Source organism: Channa argus, chromosome 5 (genome assembly GCF_033026475.1).
Source record: "Channa argus isolate prfri chromosome 5, Channa argus male v1.0, whole genome shotgun sequence".
Taxonomy (NCBI): Eukaryota; Metazoa; Chordata; class Actinopteri; order Anabantiformes; family Channidae; genus Channa; species Channa argus.
In genome coordinates, this window is record NC_090201.1 from 24,818,609 (window position 1) to 24,835,651 (window position 17,043).

At 38.2% G+C, this 17,043-nt stretch overlaps 1 protein-coding gene across 7 annotated transcripts in view; it reads left to right on the forward strand.

Annotated features, from left to right (window-relative positions):
- The first annotated feature begins 1,735 nt into the window (after positions 1–1,735).
- slmapa (sarcolemma associated protein a) overlaps positions 1,736–17,043 on the forward strand; it is a 52,403-nt gene continuing 37,095 nt past the window's right edge. For all 7 annotated transcript variants that reach the window (XM_067504577.1, XM_067504576.1, XM_067504578.1 and 4 more), the window contains exon 1: positions 1,736–3,500. In XM_067504577.1, the coding sequence (XP_067360678.1) occupies positions 3,303–3,500 (198 nt within the window). In that variant the 5' untranslated portion in view covers positions 1,736–3,302. The remainder of the gene's footprint in view (positions 3,501–17,043) is intronic.

A 17,043-nucleotide genomic window follows, 5' to 3' on the forward strand; every position in this document is an offset into this window, starting at 1 on the left:
TGTGTAATACATTATTTGCAACAATGGAACTATATTCAGAACAAACTGGTTACTGCATCACTAGAACATTAAAGTAAAAGATACCCTTAATGCTAAATTAATAATACACTCAAAAGCTTGTTACAAAAGGTTTCACTTAAGGATAAAGATTGAGATCAGCAGAGTAAACAATGCTATTTATAAAAAGACTGTGGAAGTAAGTTTTTATTGGAGCTCATCTGTATATAATCTGCTTGTTACCAACACATGGCCTCTGATGCAAACCTGGGCTAAGAAGCAGAGCGCAGTAAGATGGTGTTAAACCTCAAATAATGGTCAGACTGTTAGCACAGTGACAGCTGGTCCCCTGCTCACTCTGCAGGAGAGCTAAGCAGGGCTGCAGGGACTAGGACCAGGATTTACCATAACTACAACCTACTTGTCCCAGGACCTCAAGCAAAGGACTAGGTTACAGTAATAACTACAAGGCTGATTCTGTCTTAACAGGAAACAACCAACATACTTTAAGACTGTACGGATCTTTGATTTGGTCTTGTTCTTTTATACATTTGGCACAGGCATGATCCAACAATGCTTTACACCTTAAACATTCTAGTTACATGTTGTGTTAAAGGGATTTGTTGGCAAATAAATTGTGATTATATTAACATTGGATTTTGAACAACATACATAATACATAAAAAATTAAAATCAAGTTAACATAATGGAGCAAATCAGAGTTTAAGCAGTTGTCTGACATTTGGAAAATGCATTTATTTGCTTTTTGGTTAAAAGATAGATGAGATGCAAACATTCCTCTCTGTGTGGTAAATATGAGTCTACAAGCTGGACAAGCTGGAGTCTTAGAGCTGGACAGAAATAGGGCTGCTACATTCCCATTTATTTGTCATTATTACATGCAGTTGGCAAAACAAACTGAGAAAACTGCAAAACATCAACAATAACATTGCCATTATCTGGTGGTTATGGTTATTACAAATTGAAACAAAATGAGCAATACTTATACACTGTGATGGTTTATCCTTCCCAACTTAACTATTCTACTGTCTTATTCAGCATTGATTTGGTCTCGGCTGTCTGTTCAACAGAACACAGTGGGGACATTTCTGGAGTCATAAGCAGAATCTGATCTCTTCTCACGTCATTTGAACCCAGCCCACCTGACCCCACCCTGCTGATCTTTAGTTTACTGGGATATAAAACTGATGTGTAAAGAATGTGGTATCAGTGGTGTTTTAGCAGTTTTGCTTAATATGTGTCCTAAATTATTATCCAATTATTAAAATTGTTGCAAGTAAATTTATGTGAGGTCATCAACCAATCACTTCAACTCTGGGAGACTGGTTGGTTTCTGGCTGTCAGAGGAAATAATAAAAGTAAGTACAATGAAAGTCAATAGGGGCCCATCCAAAAAACAACAAGAACAAGAACAAAAAAAAAAGAAACACCTCTTGTCCAATGCATCAATGACAGTTGTATAATTTGTATGATTTCATCATATTATAGAAGTGCCAAAATGTAGCTGTTTTGCTGAACTCACTCTAATAATAATAATTATTACAACAACAACAATAATAATAATATTAATAAAAAGAATTCTCGATCTTTGTCTTATCGTTTCTTATCAGAAATGATCTTTAACCCTTAATTCCGAATCAAGAGTACGTTTCGTTCAGAGCCATATGGTTTAATGAGCTCGGCGGTGAGTTGATGTTATTCGGGCAGTGAACGCACCACGCCTGTCTGCTCTCTAGTTACAGTATGGCGGCTGGGACTAGCGGAGGAGGACAACTTCTTTCAGATTCCTTTCAAAAAACTGTATCGAGGAGACGGCTATAACCTTAATCCGCTTCAGCAAACACGGCCTGGACTGAGATAGACGACGGCGGCGCTACTTGTGGCTTGTACCGAGGTTTTTCCTGGAACATAATTGTGTTGGTGTGATGCGTGGGGACCCGCAGTTAAGAAACTCCCCAGATTTTTCCGCGTCTGTTTCTGCCCTGCCTGTCAGTTAGCCGGCTAGCTTGCTCGCTAGCTCACCATCATGCTAACGCTCGCTTGCAGTGCTCTGTAGCAGCCAAACGAAGGGTTATCATAAAGTCTTTATTTGTACCAGTAGACAGGGATGGCATTTCGCCTCTATCCGGTAAGCGAACTGGTTGAGAAGGGTGGGGAGAAAAAATTTGAGAACCTGGATGATAAGTTTGTCAGCACTCATTAGCCTAGCCTAGCTGGTACAACGCCAGAAAACGTTGGCCGAGAGTAAGGGATTCGCCTGTCCACTAGCGCTAGGTAGCCAATTAGCATTTTAGTTGCACAAGAGAACCGGCTAATCCCCAGTTCATCCCGTCAGTGTTTGAAAGCCTCTGACTAGTGCATTCGAAGATTAGGGAGTGAACTGCTTTAGTTGGCGAACATGAATTAACCGTTTATGTTACTCAACTCAGGGGAGTTCGTTCAGGCTTGCTAGGTGTCGTTGGCTATCTTAACCTTATGTTTTATCTGGAGGTAGAGGTCGGTAGCTAGCTACGGTTCCCTTAGGGTTTAATAGGCTGTGAATAACAAACCAATTAAAGATGACACATCACTAGACGTACGTTAACCGACTGGCATGTTGCACATAGGGCTGTGTGACCGTTGGTAGCTTGCTGCAAGACGAGACTTGACACAACTAGAAAGCGCGCAGTAATTTGGTTTAGCTGCTCTCAGTAGACATTGCATTTCTACGTTGTTTGGGTTGATAAAGCATTTGAACAGTAGGCACAGTTATTTGCAAGAGCTCCTGCTGTCTTACGGGACTAAAGATCCCGTCTGTGGTGGCTGACTCGGTCCCTGCTTCAGTGCTGGAATAGTTTGATGGACGTGGGAGGCTGTTTGCCAGACTGTCAGTGCTATACTCAGTCATGTATGTCTTGACACATGGCGCCCTGATCTGTACATAGTGCCTGTTCTCATATATAAGTATGTAGCTTTGGGGGCCAGTTAGTGAAAGGAATGTCTTGTCTATTTTATACCTGTTGGTTTGTTTTTTATTTTGATTTCTTTCAAACACAGGAGAGTCTTGTTGAAACAAAGTGGAAAAGCAGTGCAGCTTGAGCTGTGTACAGTGGACAATGTTCACGAGTTAGTGCCTAGAAACTTGGAGGACTAATAATTCTGCCTATATATATATAAATATATATATATATAGGCAACAGCTATTGTAGATTATTCACTGGGGATTGCAACAGAAGCCTGCCACTCTGGATCAAGAAAACGTGTCTCTCGTGTCTGGTTGGAGTAACACACTCAAGTCCAAATCAATGCCTTCAGCGCTAGCTGTGTTTGCCTGCCGACCCAACTCGCACCCTTTCCAGGAGCGGCATGTGTACCTGGATGAGCCCGTCAAGATCGGCAGGTCTGTGGCTCGGTGTCGCCCAGCCCAGAACAATGCGACGTTCGACTGCAAAGTGCTGTCCAGGAATCATGCTCTGGTTTGGTTTGACCACAAGACGGGCAAGGTAGGATATGAGAATGTCAAGCTGGTGTTTGATTTCTGTACTTTTCCCACAGGAGTCAATTTACTTCATTTTTTGTTTCAAGAGAATTTGGTTGAAAACTACAATATTTTCTAGTGGAGAAAAACGTATGTTACTTTGAATGAAAAGTTGATTTGTTTTCTGATTTGTTGAAATATTTTATCCAAACCTCTCCAGCTGACAGATCTTCATGATTGCCTCATCACTACAAAAAAATAACCCCTATAATGATTCCCAACCCCAGACCCAACGAAATGATTCAGTTTTTTGATTCAGTAGTTAAATAATCATTTTGATATGTAGAGAAGTCAAATGCTTTACTTAAAAGGTAATACATAATCCCAGTGGAGCACAAGAAGTGGTCTCATGGGGATATGACAAGAACAATGCAGATGTTAAAAGCTGAAGAAGTACAGAATAAAATAAAGTCTGGATCATTTCTGCTTAAATATGTATCCTGCTCAAAGACAGGTTTCCAAAGCCTGTTTAATTAACATTCTGTCAGTGTGCAGTTTCAGAATGAATGAATTAATGAAATACAACAAATATGTTGCACTTTCTAACCCTGCCAAGGTAAAGCATAACCTTTGGCAGCTGGGTTCAGTTGCATTTTTTCCAATCTACTTTAACCACTAAAATAAAAAAAATGTATGTATGTCATAATACATTTCAGCAATTCTAATACTAGTTGGTTGGTTGGTTGTAGTTTTTTAACTTGTCTACCTTGTTTTTAATACAATATTGTTTAATTATTTGACTATTATTTTAAGAAAATGTCTTCTTCATTGGGAACATTTAATTTGACAAGTAACCACTGAAGTCTAAATCTCCTAAGTTCAACTTCCTTTTGACATTATTAAATCAAGAAGGCAAAACAAATCACAGGCATCCAAACAGAAAAGTCACAAATCGAATTTGAGAAGCTGTAACAATCTTACGTTCAGTGTTATGCTGGACAAATGAAATATTGAATATGAGAATACTCGTAATTTTTCTGGCAATCATAAATCATATCAGTCACAGTGCCTGCTTTTATAAAATCTTACCTTGTTCTTAAATTTTGTTCGTGTGAGCAAAAAGAGCTACAATTTTATGAGGTTATTTTCTAGATGAGTAGCAGGTGTCAAACTTTGTCATGGCCTAAAGAGCTTCAATGTAGTTAGTCAGCGATTCTTAGTTGAGTCTAGAAGCAGAATTCCATTTTGTCTAAGAAACCAACATCTTAGGTTTTTCTCAGACTGGCCTCTACAGTCTGAGATCTGAAGAAGGCAGATCTGCATGTTGTAGCATCTGTCATTGGGTGGCTTCAGTGTGTCTGTAGTTTCTCTGTAGAACAGGTTGAACAGGCTGAGACAACCACAGGATTACCCAGCTATGTGGCATGTAGGGACTTTGAAATACCCTGTGTGTGTTTGTTTGTACGCACACACTGCATAAGCTATTTATACCAACACCAGTAGCGTCATCCTTTCCTCTCTTCAGGAATAGATGGACCAACCTGCATACACCGACATGTTTTTTAGCAATTACCATTTAGTTGAAAGAAGCTGAAATCAGTTCTTTTAGTTGTAAGTAGTATCAGAAAAATTGAAGCAAATATTATCAGCATTTTTTCTTATGACCACATGGCACATATCTATCTATCTATCTATCTATCTATCTATCTATCTAACTATCTGGATAATTAGATAAATAGAGACACACACACACACACACACACACAGACACACACACACACACACACACACACATACAGGTGCTTGTCTTTGCAGTTTTAACTGTTTTTGATAGGTCTTTAGTTTTTTTTAAATACAAGGTGGGCACTGGGCCATATTTCAAATAAAGACAAAAAATTGAATAAAATGGATCTGGGTGACCTGTAGCCATGAACTCTACTATCTCTAGAATGGCTGAGGGCAATCATTTCACGTTTATTTCCATACTCCCCCTTCTAATTTCCTGTCATCTTTCAACTATGAGATCAAATAGATAATAAAAGCATAAATTATGCTTTGGTAGGAATGATAATGTAAAGAAACCAAATAGATACAAATAACAAAACAAGAAATTAATCACATTTTAAAATTGATTTAAAATGCTTAGTTCTTGACATTCATGTTGTGCTTTAATTATACAGTACTAATATAGATTGATTACAATTACAGTGTGCAAATATATTATGATTTAATAGAAATATGTTTAAATTAATAGATGTATTAATGTGGAGAGGTGTGGTGGAAGCCTCTTTTGAAACAGAAATAAATGTAAGTATGTTACCATTCTTATTTTAGAAAACCTCTACTAATTGTTATATGTAATTATTTTAAGGGTTTTGTAATATGTCAGTGGTTGGGGACCTGGTGGATTAGTGTTAGAGCAAAGGGTTGGGCTGTAGAAGGCTACAGGTTTGAATCCCACCCCACCACCCTCGCCCAGCCACCAAGGGCCACCTTGGTGCTGGTCCCAAGCCCGGATAAAATGGGAGGGCTGCGGCAGGAAGGGCATCATTGTAAAAAGTAAATCCAAATAAACGTACAGAACAAGTTCCGCTGTTGCGACCCCTGAAGGGACCAGCCGAAAGCTGTTGATCATGTGATATGTCAGTGGTTCTTGATTTCTTTTTCAATACGTGGTGTGCATTGAGTTACGTAATGTAGTGGCATAATGCTTCTCTATATTTTTGATATTGCAACACTGTCCGCAGATCCTTATTCTTTTTGCCGGCTGTGAGTAGCCTCTCTGTTTCTTTTAAACATCACATTATGGGACAGTAAGGAATTCATGTTGGCATTTTCAGAAAGTCAAAATGATATATTAGCAGAACCTCTTTTACGTATGAATTCTGGATAGTGACCAAAGAAATTGGCTCCGGACATTACCTGGAGTTGGGACATAAGAAATTTGCAGTAAAAACCCTTCATATATATATAGTGTGTGTGTATTTTCATAGTCTGAATGTAGCACATACTTGAATGTGTTTATTCTCACTGTAAAAATGTCTTGATAACAATACACAAATATTAAATGCAGAAGGAAATTATGGAAGTAAGAGCCTCTAAGCGCAGTGGTTCACTTTCCTCCTTACAAGTGCGTGTGCGTACACACACACACTCAGGCTTTAAACATGTAGACCTGACTTGCCTAACAAACACCTCATAACTTTAGGTTCCTCTTGCAGTAAAAACATTGTCACATGAACCTGCAGTTTGTTCAAAACCAGCTCACAGTTTCAATTTGCTTTAATACTGTTTTAGAAAAAAGTGTTGCTTTCACCTGAATTGTCTTGCATTGTAATCGAGTGTATGCTGATGGAAATACCATTTTGCAGCCAAAAGTAGAATCATATAATGGTATTATCCATTACCAGTAATCGCTTATTCTGCTTACAACTGTAAAAATGCAGCAAATTTTGACATTATTGTCTTTCTGATGACCCCGATGCTCAGCAGTTTGTGTGTGTGTGTGTAAATGACAGAGATGAAAGTGTGGGGAGAAACAGGTATGATTGGCTGCATCTTGCGATTGATGCACCAATCAGTTGGATCAGTGATCCGGCATATTTAATTTATTAACATTTTATTGTATCCAAATGTTTGTTTGTTGTTAGTCTAGTTTATTTCTTTCTAATTCACTATATCAGTAAACCACTTCAGGACAACATAATATTACATTATTGAATGAACTAGTTCATTTCTTTTCCGTTTTCCTAAAATCAATATTGTTGAATGACGTGTTTTTTGGTAGTTTTCCTAATATGTAATCTTGTCTCAGTTAAATTTGTTTTAGACAGTCGCACTAGAAAGCATAAAATTATCAAAGACTCACCGATTTACATAAAAGCAGAAAACATGCAACAATTTAACATTTTATTTTCATACTTGACTTTTTTGTTTACAATATAATTACCAATATAATCTTGACTATTTGAAAAAAAAAAAGCAATGTCACTAGGTTTGTGTTTGGTAACACTAACCTTTTCATAAATGCCTGTCCAACATAAGTGAACTTACAAATGGGGCTAAATAAGTTCTAAAATTCAATAGTAATTTTTTAAATTTGTAATCCAATCCAAGTTTATTTATCAAAACAACACAGTTGGTCAAAGTGCTGTACACAAACATAACTACAAATAATCATAAATATAAGACATTTAAAGGAACAAACGCAAAAACAAATACACAGCAAAGTTGAGAGCAAATAAAATAACTAAAAAAACAAACAAACAGTAAAAGCCAATATCTCTGGAGTTAAAACGCATGTGAAATGTGTTTTATGAGAAGATTTCAAAGCAGGAAGTGAGGTAGCCTGCTTGATGTGCAATGGCAACTCATTCCACAATTTTGGGCCAGCAACTGAAAAAGCATGGTCACCTCGAAGCTTCCTCTTATCTGCAGACCTAAGAGAGCGTGAGGCAGTGTATATCAGGAGGAGGTTGGACAGTTATTGAGGACATGTAAACCTTTAAAAACAAAGAAAATCATTTTAAAATGGTTACGCAAACAAACCGGGAGCCAATGAAGTGACGCTAAGGTTGGAGTAATATGCTCTTGTTTTTTTTTTTTTTTTTTGTACCGGTTAAAAGCCAGGCAGCAGCTTTTTGGACTAGCTGTAGCCGAGCAAGTGACATCTCTCTAAGCCCAACATACAGTGCAGGAGTCTAAGCCAGTTGTGATGAAAGCATGGATTAAAATCTTAAAAAAGTTATGCAGAGAAAGAAAAGGCAAAGTATTGTTAAGTTTGTAACAACTGCTTTAGTCACAGTTGTCCATGTGGTAAAACTGTTATATACTCTGTCATTTAACACTGGGAGTTCCTACTTTACTCTTTCTCCAGTGGAGGCAGAAAACCCCATTGGACATTTATTTTAATTTGTATCAGTCTTATTTCGGACAATGTAATCCAGACACTTGGGATGAATTTCCATATACTTGAAGAAATATTCTGTGCAAAACTCCAAAAAGTGCATTTTGTTTGATTTGTAATACTTTTGTTAAAGCTGAGCTTCTCTAGAAGCTTGTTTTTGAGGAACTGTACCATGGATGACAACCTTTGTCTGTCTAGATGGAGAAACGGCACATTAGTCCAAATAACAGAGCACAAGCCAGTGCAATGTCTTGCTAGCCACCGACGTCTTTCAGAACTTCAATTAGGACACCAAAGTCTGGCAGTGCACCTTCCTTCAGTACGATGCTCCACAGGATCCATGACAGACCAAAGACCACAATTGACTTGTGGTTGATTGGTATATGCTCTAGTCAACAACCACAAGAGCGCAAAGTTATCCCAGATAATAAAAGTAAAGTTGGCCTGTCGTTGCACAAGAGCCATAAAAGCTCACCTGCAGTTTCCCAAAAATTCAGCTTGAGAATTTCAACATTTTATTCTCTAAACTTTAAAAATTGAACTTCACAAATGTGTAAAAACATAGCAAAATGTACAGAGTATGTGGACTCTGTCCACAAAATATTTTATCAGCAACTGTAATAGATTATTACAGTTCCTTTACTGTGACAACTTTATAATTTTCTTTCAGGTAGGTGCACAAAGACTTTAGATTCCTCTGGAATCAGAAGGTAAAATATAAGACAATATAAAAAAAAAAACGAAATCACAGCTTAATAGGTATTGTATAGGAGGAAAGCACGGCACTTCTGTCTTTATCTGCATTGAGAATGAGGATGTACAATGATGAACAATTTGTCACCAATTGTATTGAAAGCAATTTAAAAAAAATGGCTTTAAACCTCATTGTCCACATATGAACAAGAGAAATATTGATGCTTTGGCATAAGCTTCCTGTATCTTTGGCAGCATTTACTGATCTTAATTCAAGATATGATATAGATCAGTGGATCTCTATCCTGGTCATCAGCTACCCCTGCTCTGTTTGTTTCCCAACTATCCCTGCCTTACACACTGCTAATACACCTGAATACACCTGATTCAGTCACTCGGAACCAGAAAGATAGATAAGAGTGGAGGGCGGAGGACAAACTGGTATCTTCCAGCTTACGACAGACTGACTCATGGTGTGGTGTGTACACCATGAGTAGTGCAGGATAGTTGCAAAACACGCAGAGCACTGGTTCCTGAGGACCAGTATTGAGTACCACTGATATGGATTCATCCGAATGGACAGAGGTTACATCAAGCTCAATTAGTCCTTGAGATGTTATGCAGGTTAATGCTCTGGAACAAGACCAATAATGAGAGGCAAAAATTGAAGAAAAATTTGGGCTTTTCCTATAGCATATTAAGTTTATTAAATCAAAAATAGACCTAAATATGCTAGTGGCCCACACTATTGCGAATATTAGATACAGGGTTTTGAAAATCCTGCTTAAATTTGGACATGCTGAATGTAAAATATTCCCTTGTCAGTATTGACCCAAACAGTTTGAGGGAAGCTTGGCTGCAAATGTTCTGCCTTAAAAGATCATTGCTCTTGACTGTTTGTACCACTGATCAAAATGAGAAAAAACAACAAAAAAAGCATAACCCCATGTTTTTGCACAGTATCTGCACACGAGTCCACTTTTCTCTCTGGTGGTACGTTTGTAAAATGAAATCTACAATCCTACAGCTCACTGTTCCTCTGACTCTACTCTGTTTTGCCCACTTGTCGTTTTTATGACTGACTGACAGTAGCACTCATCTGTGCTTACTACATAATGTCTTAGCTTTAACTTCGAGTGTTTACATGAATAGAAAGTAGTGTGGGAGTTTTACAGCCTTTTCAAAAGATGGTATGCAAATGGCAAGAATTCCCTTCATTACTATTACTAGCAATTTTTTTTTTTTTTTTTGTAAATCAGTCTTTTGTATTCATGTTACTCTTACCACTTTAATCCAAAGTAGGCCCAAAAACGATTGGTGCTGCATCTCTGATTGGCTTTTGTTCCACCATGTGGTTTCTATTTTTTTCTTTTCTTTGAGTTGCACTTGTTAATCTGACTGTCTCCAATTAGTCAAGTGCCACCACAAGAACCCAGGTGCCCACTTTTTTTGGTGAACCATGCTTAGTTTCACTTTTAATCAGTTGTATGCTTAAGAAAAGACAGATGTCGTGGTAGTGTATCGATTACATCTCACTAATGGAAAAACAGCATTTGTTTCAACCCCTGAAGGACAGTAATTGATTAAAAAAGTTTTCTTTTGTAGATGAGCATTGTGGTGTTTGTGCTGGGTGAAAGATTATGCTATTATCAGTCTAGCTGCTATGTTATAAGCGCGCGCACACACACACACACACACACAGATGAGTCATTACATTGGTGTAGGCATCAGTTGGGGTTATATCTACTCTAAAATAGAAAACCGATTCTCTGAAATAGAAAACTGATTCTCCACTTCCTAAATCTTTAGCTTAACAGTTTGAACGGGGATAACCCCCTAAAAGTCAGTGACTACAGACTTAATTAGAATAAAGAACAGATGGCCTAATACCTGCAGGACTAGAATATTCTGTCATGGATCTTTCTGATTGGACTTTTTTTTTTGTCTTTGGAATTCACTTAGTCCCAAAATCTCTGAATGAAATGAAACTAAATAAAAACTCTGGCAGTTAAAATGGATATTGGGTCAGAGAACACACTACCAACCCAAGCTGCCACTGTAAATCATAAAACTTAACTGATAAGGGTTCACTGCAGCAGTGCCAACATCAATATAACCCACAATCCACACTCAGAATTCTTATAAATCAGTAATTTGGCCGGTCACCCAGTTTACCCAGTATCCGTTAGCCAGGGCAGAGTTTAATGCAGCAGTTTTCATCAGCCCCTGGTTTTGCACAGCAGGTTAGTTAGTTTATGAAGACAACCGGTCAGCCAGGCAGCAGATGGAGAGTGCTGACAGTACAGAGCTGGTGCTTGGTATCAGTATTCCACGGTATGATAAGGGCCTCGGGCTGAATACCAACACAGCACAGGAATGCTGTCCCACAGACAGGACACAGCTCTGTATCTCTGCGTACGAAGGAATAAGACACTGCTGACCGGAAAGACACCCTGGCAGACTCAACTCTGGCACTTTGCATGTGTATTCATTGACTGGAATACTGCATCCCAATACTGCAATTAAGCAGGATTTACACTGAGGGATACCCTCTGTGCTGTATGTCATTTGGATAGAAAGTGTTTAGAAACCCTTTGTTAATTTCTATGCAAATATTTTAGAGACTGTAGATATTAAGATTCGTATCTGTCACACAGTGCCATTAAGGATGCTTATTATCTCTTGTAAACATACCAGTGTTAATAAAAAGTCTTTATTGACTAAAAGGACATGTAACATGTGCTTTCTTATACGTTTTACGCGCACACTGTTTGGAAGTACTGACATTGCCAACTTTATTAATGTCATGTAAAGTTGAAAATTCCCTTCTGTCTCCCTTTTCACCTCTTTCCTTTCGGTTAAAGATGTGAGTGCTTGATGTGTAACAATAACCTTTCCTATCCTACACTTGATACCTAATATGATGTTATAAAGGCAGGTCTCAAATCATTTGCCTACATGATGCAAGCTGTTAGGAGCAACGTTTTATTTAGAGAACATGGGTGTGAAAGCCCATTTGCTATTTAAAAATCTGTTACATCCCTCTTTTCTACACCAACTATGAAACTCTATTTAAACTTGTGCTTTTCCAGAATCTTTAAAACGATGAGCATACCAACCTAAGCTCAACCTTATCCACCTGGTAGGATGGTTGACAGCAATTGCCAAAGTTCATGTTGCAAAGAATAAACTTAACAGTTGAACCAGTTTGTTTTTCTGTCTGGTAAAGCAGTTCATCCTGAGTCCTCAGCTTTTCAATGATTCCTCAGACAGGAAGGGGGATGCTGTTGACATTGTCTGCTTTAAAGAGCTCAGGTTTTGAAGTCACCGCCACACACCATAACCTACTGTGTAATGCTTTATGCTGATGAGGCCTCTAAGTTTAGGTTGAGTTACTTCTTCAGGCACAGTTCGTAAAGGCTGCTCAAAAGAAATGTTGTTAAATTTACCTTCTGACGAATTTTTCTATTTACACCTTGTCAAAAACCTTGTCTTTAGTTTCATTTAAAAAACGAAACTAAAGAGAGCAGTTCCACAACAGACGCTGAAGCTTATTTTAGAATGAGAAATTAAATAGACAAAATTAGAAGACTATACTTGAGCTTCCTGGTTTAAAAAAAATCTTCCTTACTTAAAGGGCAAAATGTTATTCAGTTTGATTTGGGTTTTGTAGATGCAAGTGGCAAAGATTAGGCAAAAATGTATGGGATTTTGCCTTCATTAAAATTGTTTGAGAGTGAAAGGAAGCAACGGTTGCACTCAGTAACTATTTTTATTACATTAGCTAGATTTCAGGATGTGCAAAGTTTTTGCTGCTTCATAAAAATAAAATCTTGCATGGTTTACATTTTCCATGACTTATCTACAAGAGAAGCCTGCCTGAGCCTTTACACTCTATTTCTAAAAAATACCAGGCGCTTCCATTTTTTTTTTGACATAAAGCAACTATCAAATTACTGCCACCTTGTGCTACAAAGAAATAAAACGAAATGCAGTTACACAGTTACATCTGCTAATGCGAGAAGCTAATAATATCGGACTGTAAACACATGAGGGAGCACTGTGATTGACCACAGGGTAAATTTAGATTAACAGATATGTCGTAATCGAAAAGAGGGAGCTGTCCAGTAAAAGATTTCAATGTTCGTAAACAATTATGAGCCCTTTAGTAGTTTTATATAGCGTTTCAAATGTACAGGAGCAGCTGTAGCTTAGTTGGTCGAGTGGTTGTCCACGAATCTTGGCAAGACATGGAAAGTTGTCCCTAGTGTCTGCTGCTTAGTTGTAAATGACTAAATGACTAATTGTAATTGTTCAGTTTTTCACTCATTTGCTTTATAGTTTGCATAGCTTGGAAGTAACTCTACAGCTCTCTAACCTGTATTCATGCTGCACACTTGACTACTGTCATCTCAGTTTTTCCCATATTTTTTCCCAAATCTTTGCTTGCTTTGTTATTGAGCTTTGAGTCAAAGTAAAATCCGTGAAATTAACCTGTGAAAAGCAACACATTGTGACAATTCAAAACATTCACATTGTTGCTTTATACTTTATTGATTAGCCAGTTATTATCTTGCAATCATCAATGAACAGTTTTCCACTTTTCCCACAATATTAAAATTCGTGATTTTCTGTTCTGCATGCCTTTCTTGCGAGCTGCTATCAAGTTGAGTTACTGTCCCTCTTTTTCTCCTAGCACTGTCTGTGCTGTGACTTGTGAAGCGGCAGAGCTGAAAATAGGCATATGAAATCTTTAACCAATGCCCTAACTGTCACATTCAATGGAACATACACAATGCTGGAGGAATATGCTCACATGCTGACTGATAAAACCTTTTTTCTTATTGCCAGTAGCAGTAAACCACCTCATTTGGAAATGGTGGCACAGGTCCAAGCTTAGGTCTGCTGGCTTTCTGCACCAACACACACTGGGATCAACAAACACTCTCCTGCTCTCTCTCCATGTACTGCTTCTCTCAGACATGCACTCTAACCTCTAAATACTCTACAAATTGTACATGTTTGCATGAAGTTAATTACACTGTTTAAAGGCATGTTCTGCTGCAATCTATCCCTGCTGTGTTGCTCTAAACAGTCTTTCATCATGTACATTATACATAGCTACTTGCACTGGTATGACTCATGTGGAAGTTGCCAAACGTCATGTGAACACTAGCATTACCCAAAATGGCTCCACAATGTTTGAACAATAGACGAAAGCAGTCAGTCCAAAGAACTGATCATCATCTAGGCTGGTGGATCAGCCGTTGTTTTAAGTGCCTCAACCTGCTGTTGCCACACAGTTCTTCTTTAGGACAGCAGGACCTTTAAGAACACATACTGTATATTAAGAGCTGGGCTGACCTATGTCTCATCTGCTTCATTAACCTGAAGTCTTACTCAGTATTTGTTTCATCATCATTGTAAAAGTACATCTATTTATCTAGTTTTACTCACTTTGAGGTATAGTAGTCATTTTTTTTATGTGCTAACATGGCTTTTTAGCGTCAGTGTTTCCTGTTTTATGTTTATGGAGCCTCCTTAAAAAGAAATCTGCCCTGACTGGCCCAAGATGTTTTGTCCCACTTTTACTAAAAGTGTTGTCTTTTTTCCTAACTGAGGGAAACTGTGTGTTTAGGGCTGCAGAGCTCTTGTGATATCATATTGATTCTCAAGTATTCAGTTTTTCATAAATTAATAGATTTGATCTGGAATTTTGTGGCAGATAGTGGTTCTTGTTGTGACTAGATAGCTGTTCTAAAATTTTTCTTAACTGAAACTTAAAATTTTACTGCAATATATCCCCTAATATATATTATCCTTTAAATTATTGTGCAGTTGACACAGAGCTGAACCACAGTCTGGTGAGTGGATGCACACCAGAACATGGGAGCTGATCAGCTGCACCACCAGCACATTGCTTTTATCATTACTGTCACCAGATTCATCACATTAGATTTATGTAATGTGATGAATCTGAAAAAAAAAAAAAAAAAAAGGGAACTAATTAAATACTCGCATCCAATGCAGGATTAAGGGAAATGGTGGAAAAAAGATTTGTGCTGGTCATGCATTTGTCTAGATCAGCGTAATATTGTCTCTGGTTAGGTGAATATGTACCATTGATTCTTTTTATTTGTTCTAAATATCGTAAAATGGTTATTGTTCCTTAAGGGCGGCTATAGCTCAGTTGGTAAAGGCAGTTGCTTACGGACCACAGGGTGAGTGGTTCGATCCCCGGCCCTGGCTATATGTCGAAGTGTCCCTAGGCAAAACCCCTAACAGCCCATTCCCCCTCCCCAGCGATGCAGTGCCGGTCCAAGCCCGGTAGAAATTGGGGAGGGTTGCGTCAGGAAGGGCATCCGGCGTAAAAACTGTGCCAAATCAACATGCGGACAATGATCCGCTGTGGCGACCCCGAACTCACGGGATAAGCCGAAAGGAGAGTAGTAGGTTATTGTTCCTTAAAGCAGACTAGTTAATAAATGCAGGATGCTGGAGATGTCCATTCTCTAGAGTTAAAGTGTTTTAGTTATAGTAAAATGCTTTATTTGTCAGCTGATTGCTACTATCTGTTTAATCACACTGTGTGTTTTGCATCCAACCAAAGTGGTGTCATGGGTTGACCTGCTGACTGGTTAAGTGGTTGTCATGCCTATCGGCTGCCAGATGACGGTTTGCACTGCATTTGCAGGCTGAGGGCATATTAAAATCAAAACAGAATTACATGGAATTCATTTAGCTGTCTCTAATAAGGGAGGAGACAGAACTGGAAGTGGAGGACTGAAAGGAATAAAGAGATGCAGTGTTTGCCCAAAAATGTTCTGCTAGTGGGTGGAAGTGGTGCAGGAATGTTGGTGGTGGTGGAAATCAGTTGATGGGTTTGAAAAGTGGTGCATTGGGGAAATTGTGCCTGTTGGTAGTGGTGATGTAGATTAATTACTAATGCACTGTATGAGGTCATTTATTGTTTATGTACTTTATATATATGAATCTGAAATATTTGATTATTGCATTTTCTCAAACATGGGAAATGTCCTCAAGGTTTTGGAATGTTGGCCAGATAACCTAAAGCATTTGAAGACATTGGTTTCTATTTAATGATTACCTACTATTTAACCTTTCTAGACTAAATGACTAATCCGTTTTTAGTTGCCACACTTAATATGTGAGAAGTTCTGATTCACAGCCACAGACGTTGACATTCAAAACAACCAGCCACACGCTGTTGCTGTGCTATGAACATTGTGCTGCCATCACTTTCAAAATGAAGCAGGATAGTGTACAAACCTAGAAGTCCACGTGGTTCCCTGTAACAGAAATGTATTCAGTGCAGGTGGGGCCTGCTGCAGTCGCTCTTAGGAAAAACTTTGTTAAAGAAGACTTTGACAACGTCAACAATTTATATGTGAAGAGTGTGTCCTGTACTCCCCTTTACACGGTGAACCAAAGCGACGTTTTACTGCATAGCTGCTTGTACATAAGAGGAACATCACGGTTCTTGATGGGTTGACCACTTTTTGGATCATGTAAAATCCACCTTGTCAGGTCTATTCAGATATTGTCCAATGTTGGCTGAGTCTTTGGTTCCTTTTCTGATTTGGCCTGTATGTTTGAGTGTGGTTTGAATAGATTTCACTTTTATATTTTGCAATATATTTTATATGTATTTAGCATTTTGATGTTTGAGTCTGTCATTTGTGTTTTACTTAACTCCCCGTGGCAATGATAACATATGAAGTTCAGAATCACCCAGAAACGCAAACTCAGAAACACACTATAATCCAAGCATGATGGTTATCAGTCAAGAAACACAAGCAAGCACATGGACGGGGATGTTAAACAAACGTCCAGCTTAGTTGAACTTATTTTAAGGAATTTAAAAACTGTGAATGTTTTAATGATTAACTAGGATGTTGGCTGTTGGCTGCCCACTTTTAAGTTTGACCTCCAATTAACTTTAGTTGGT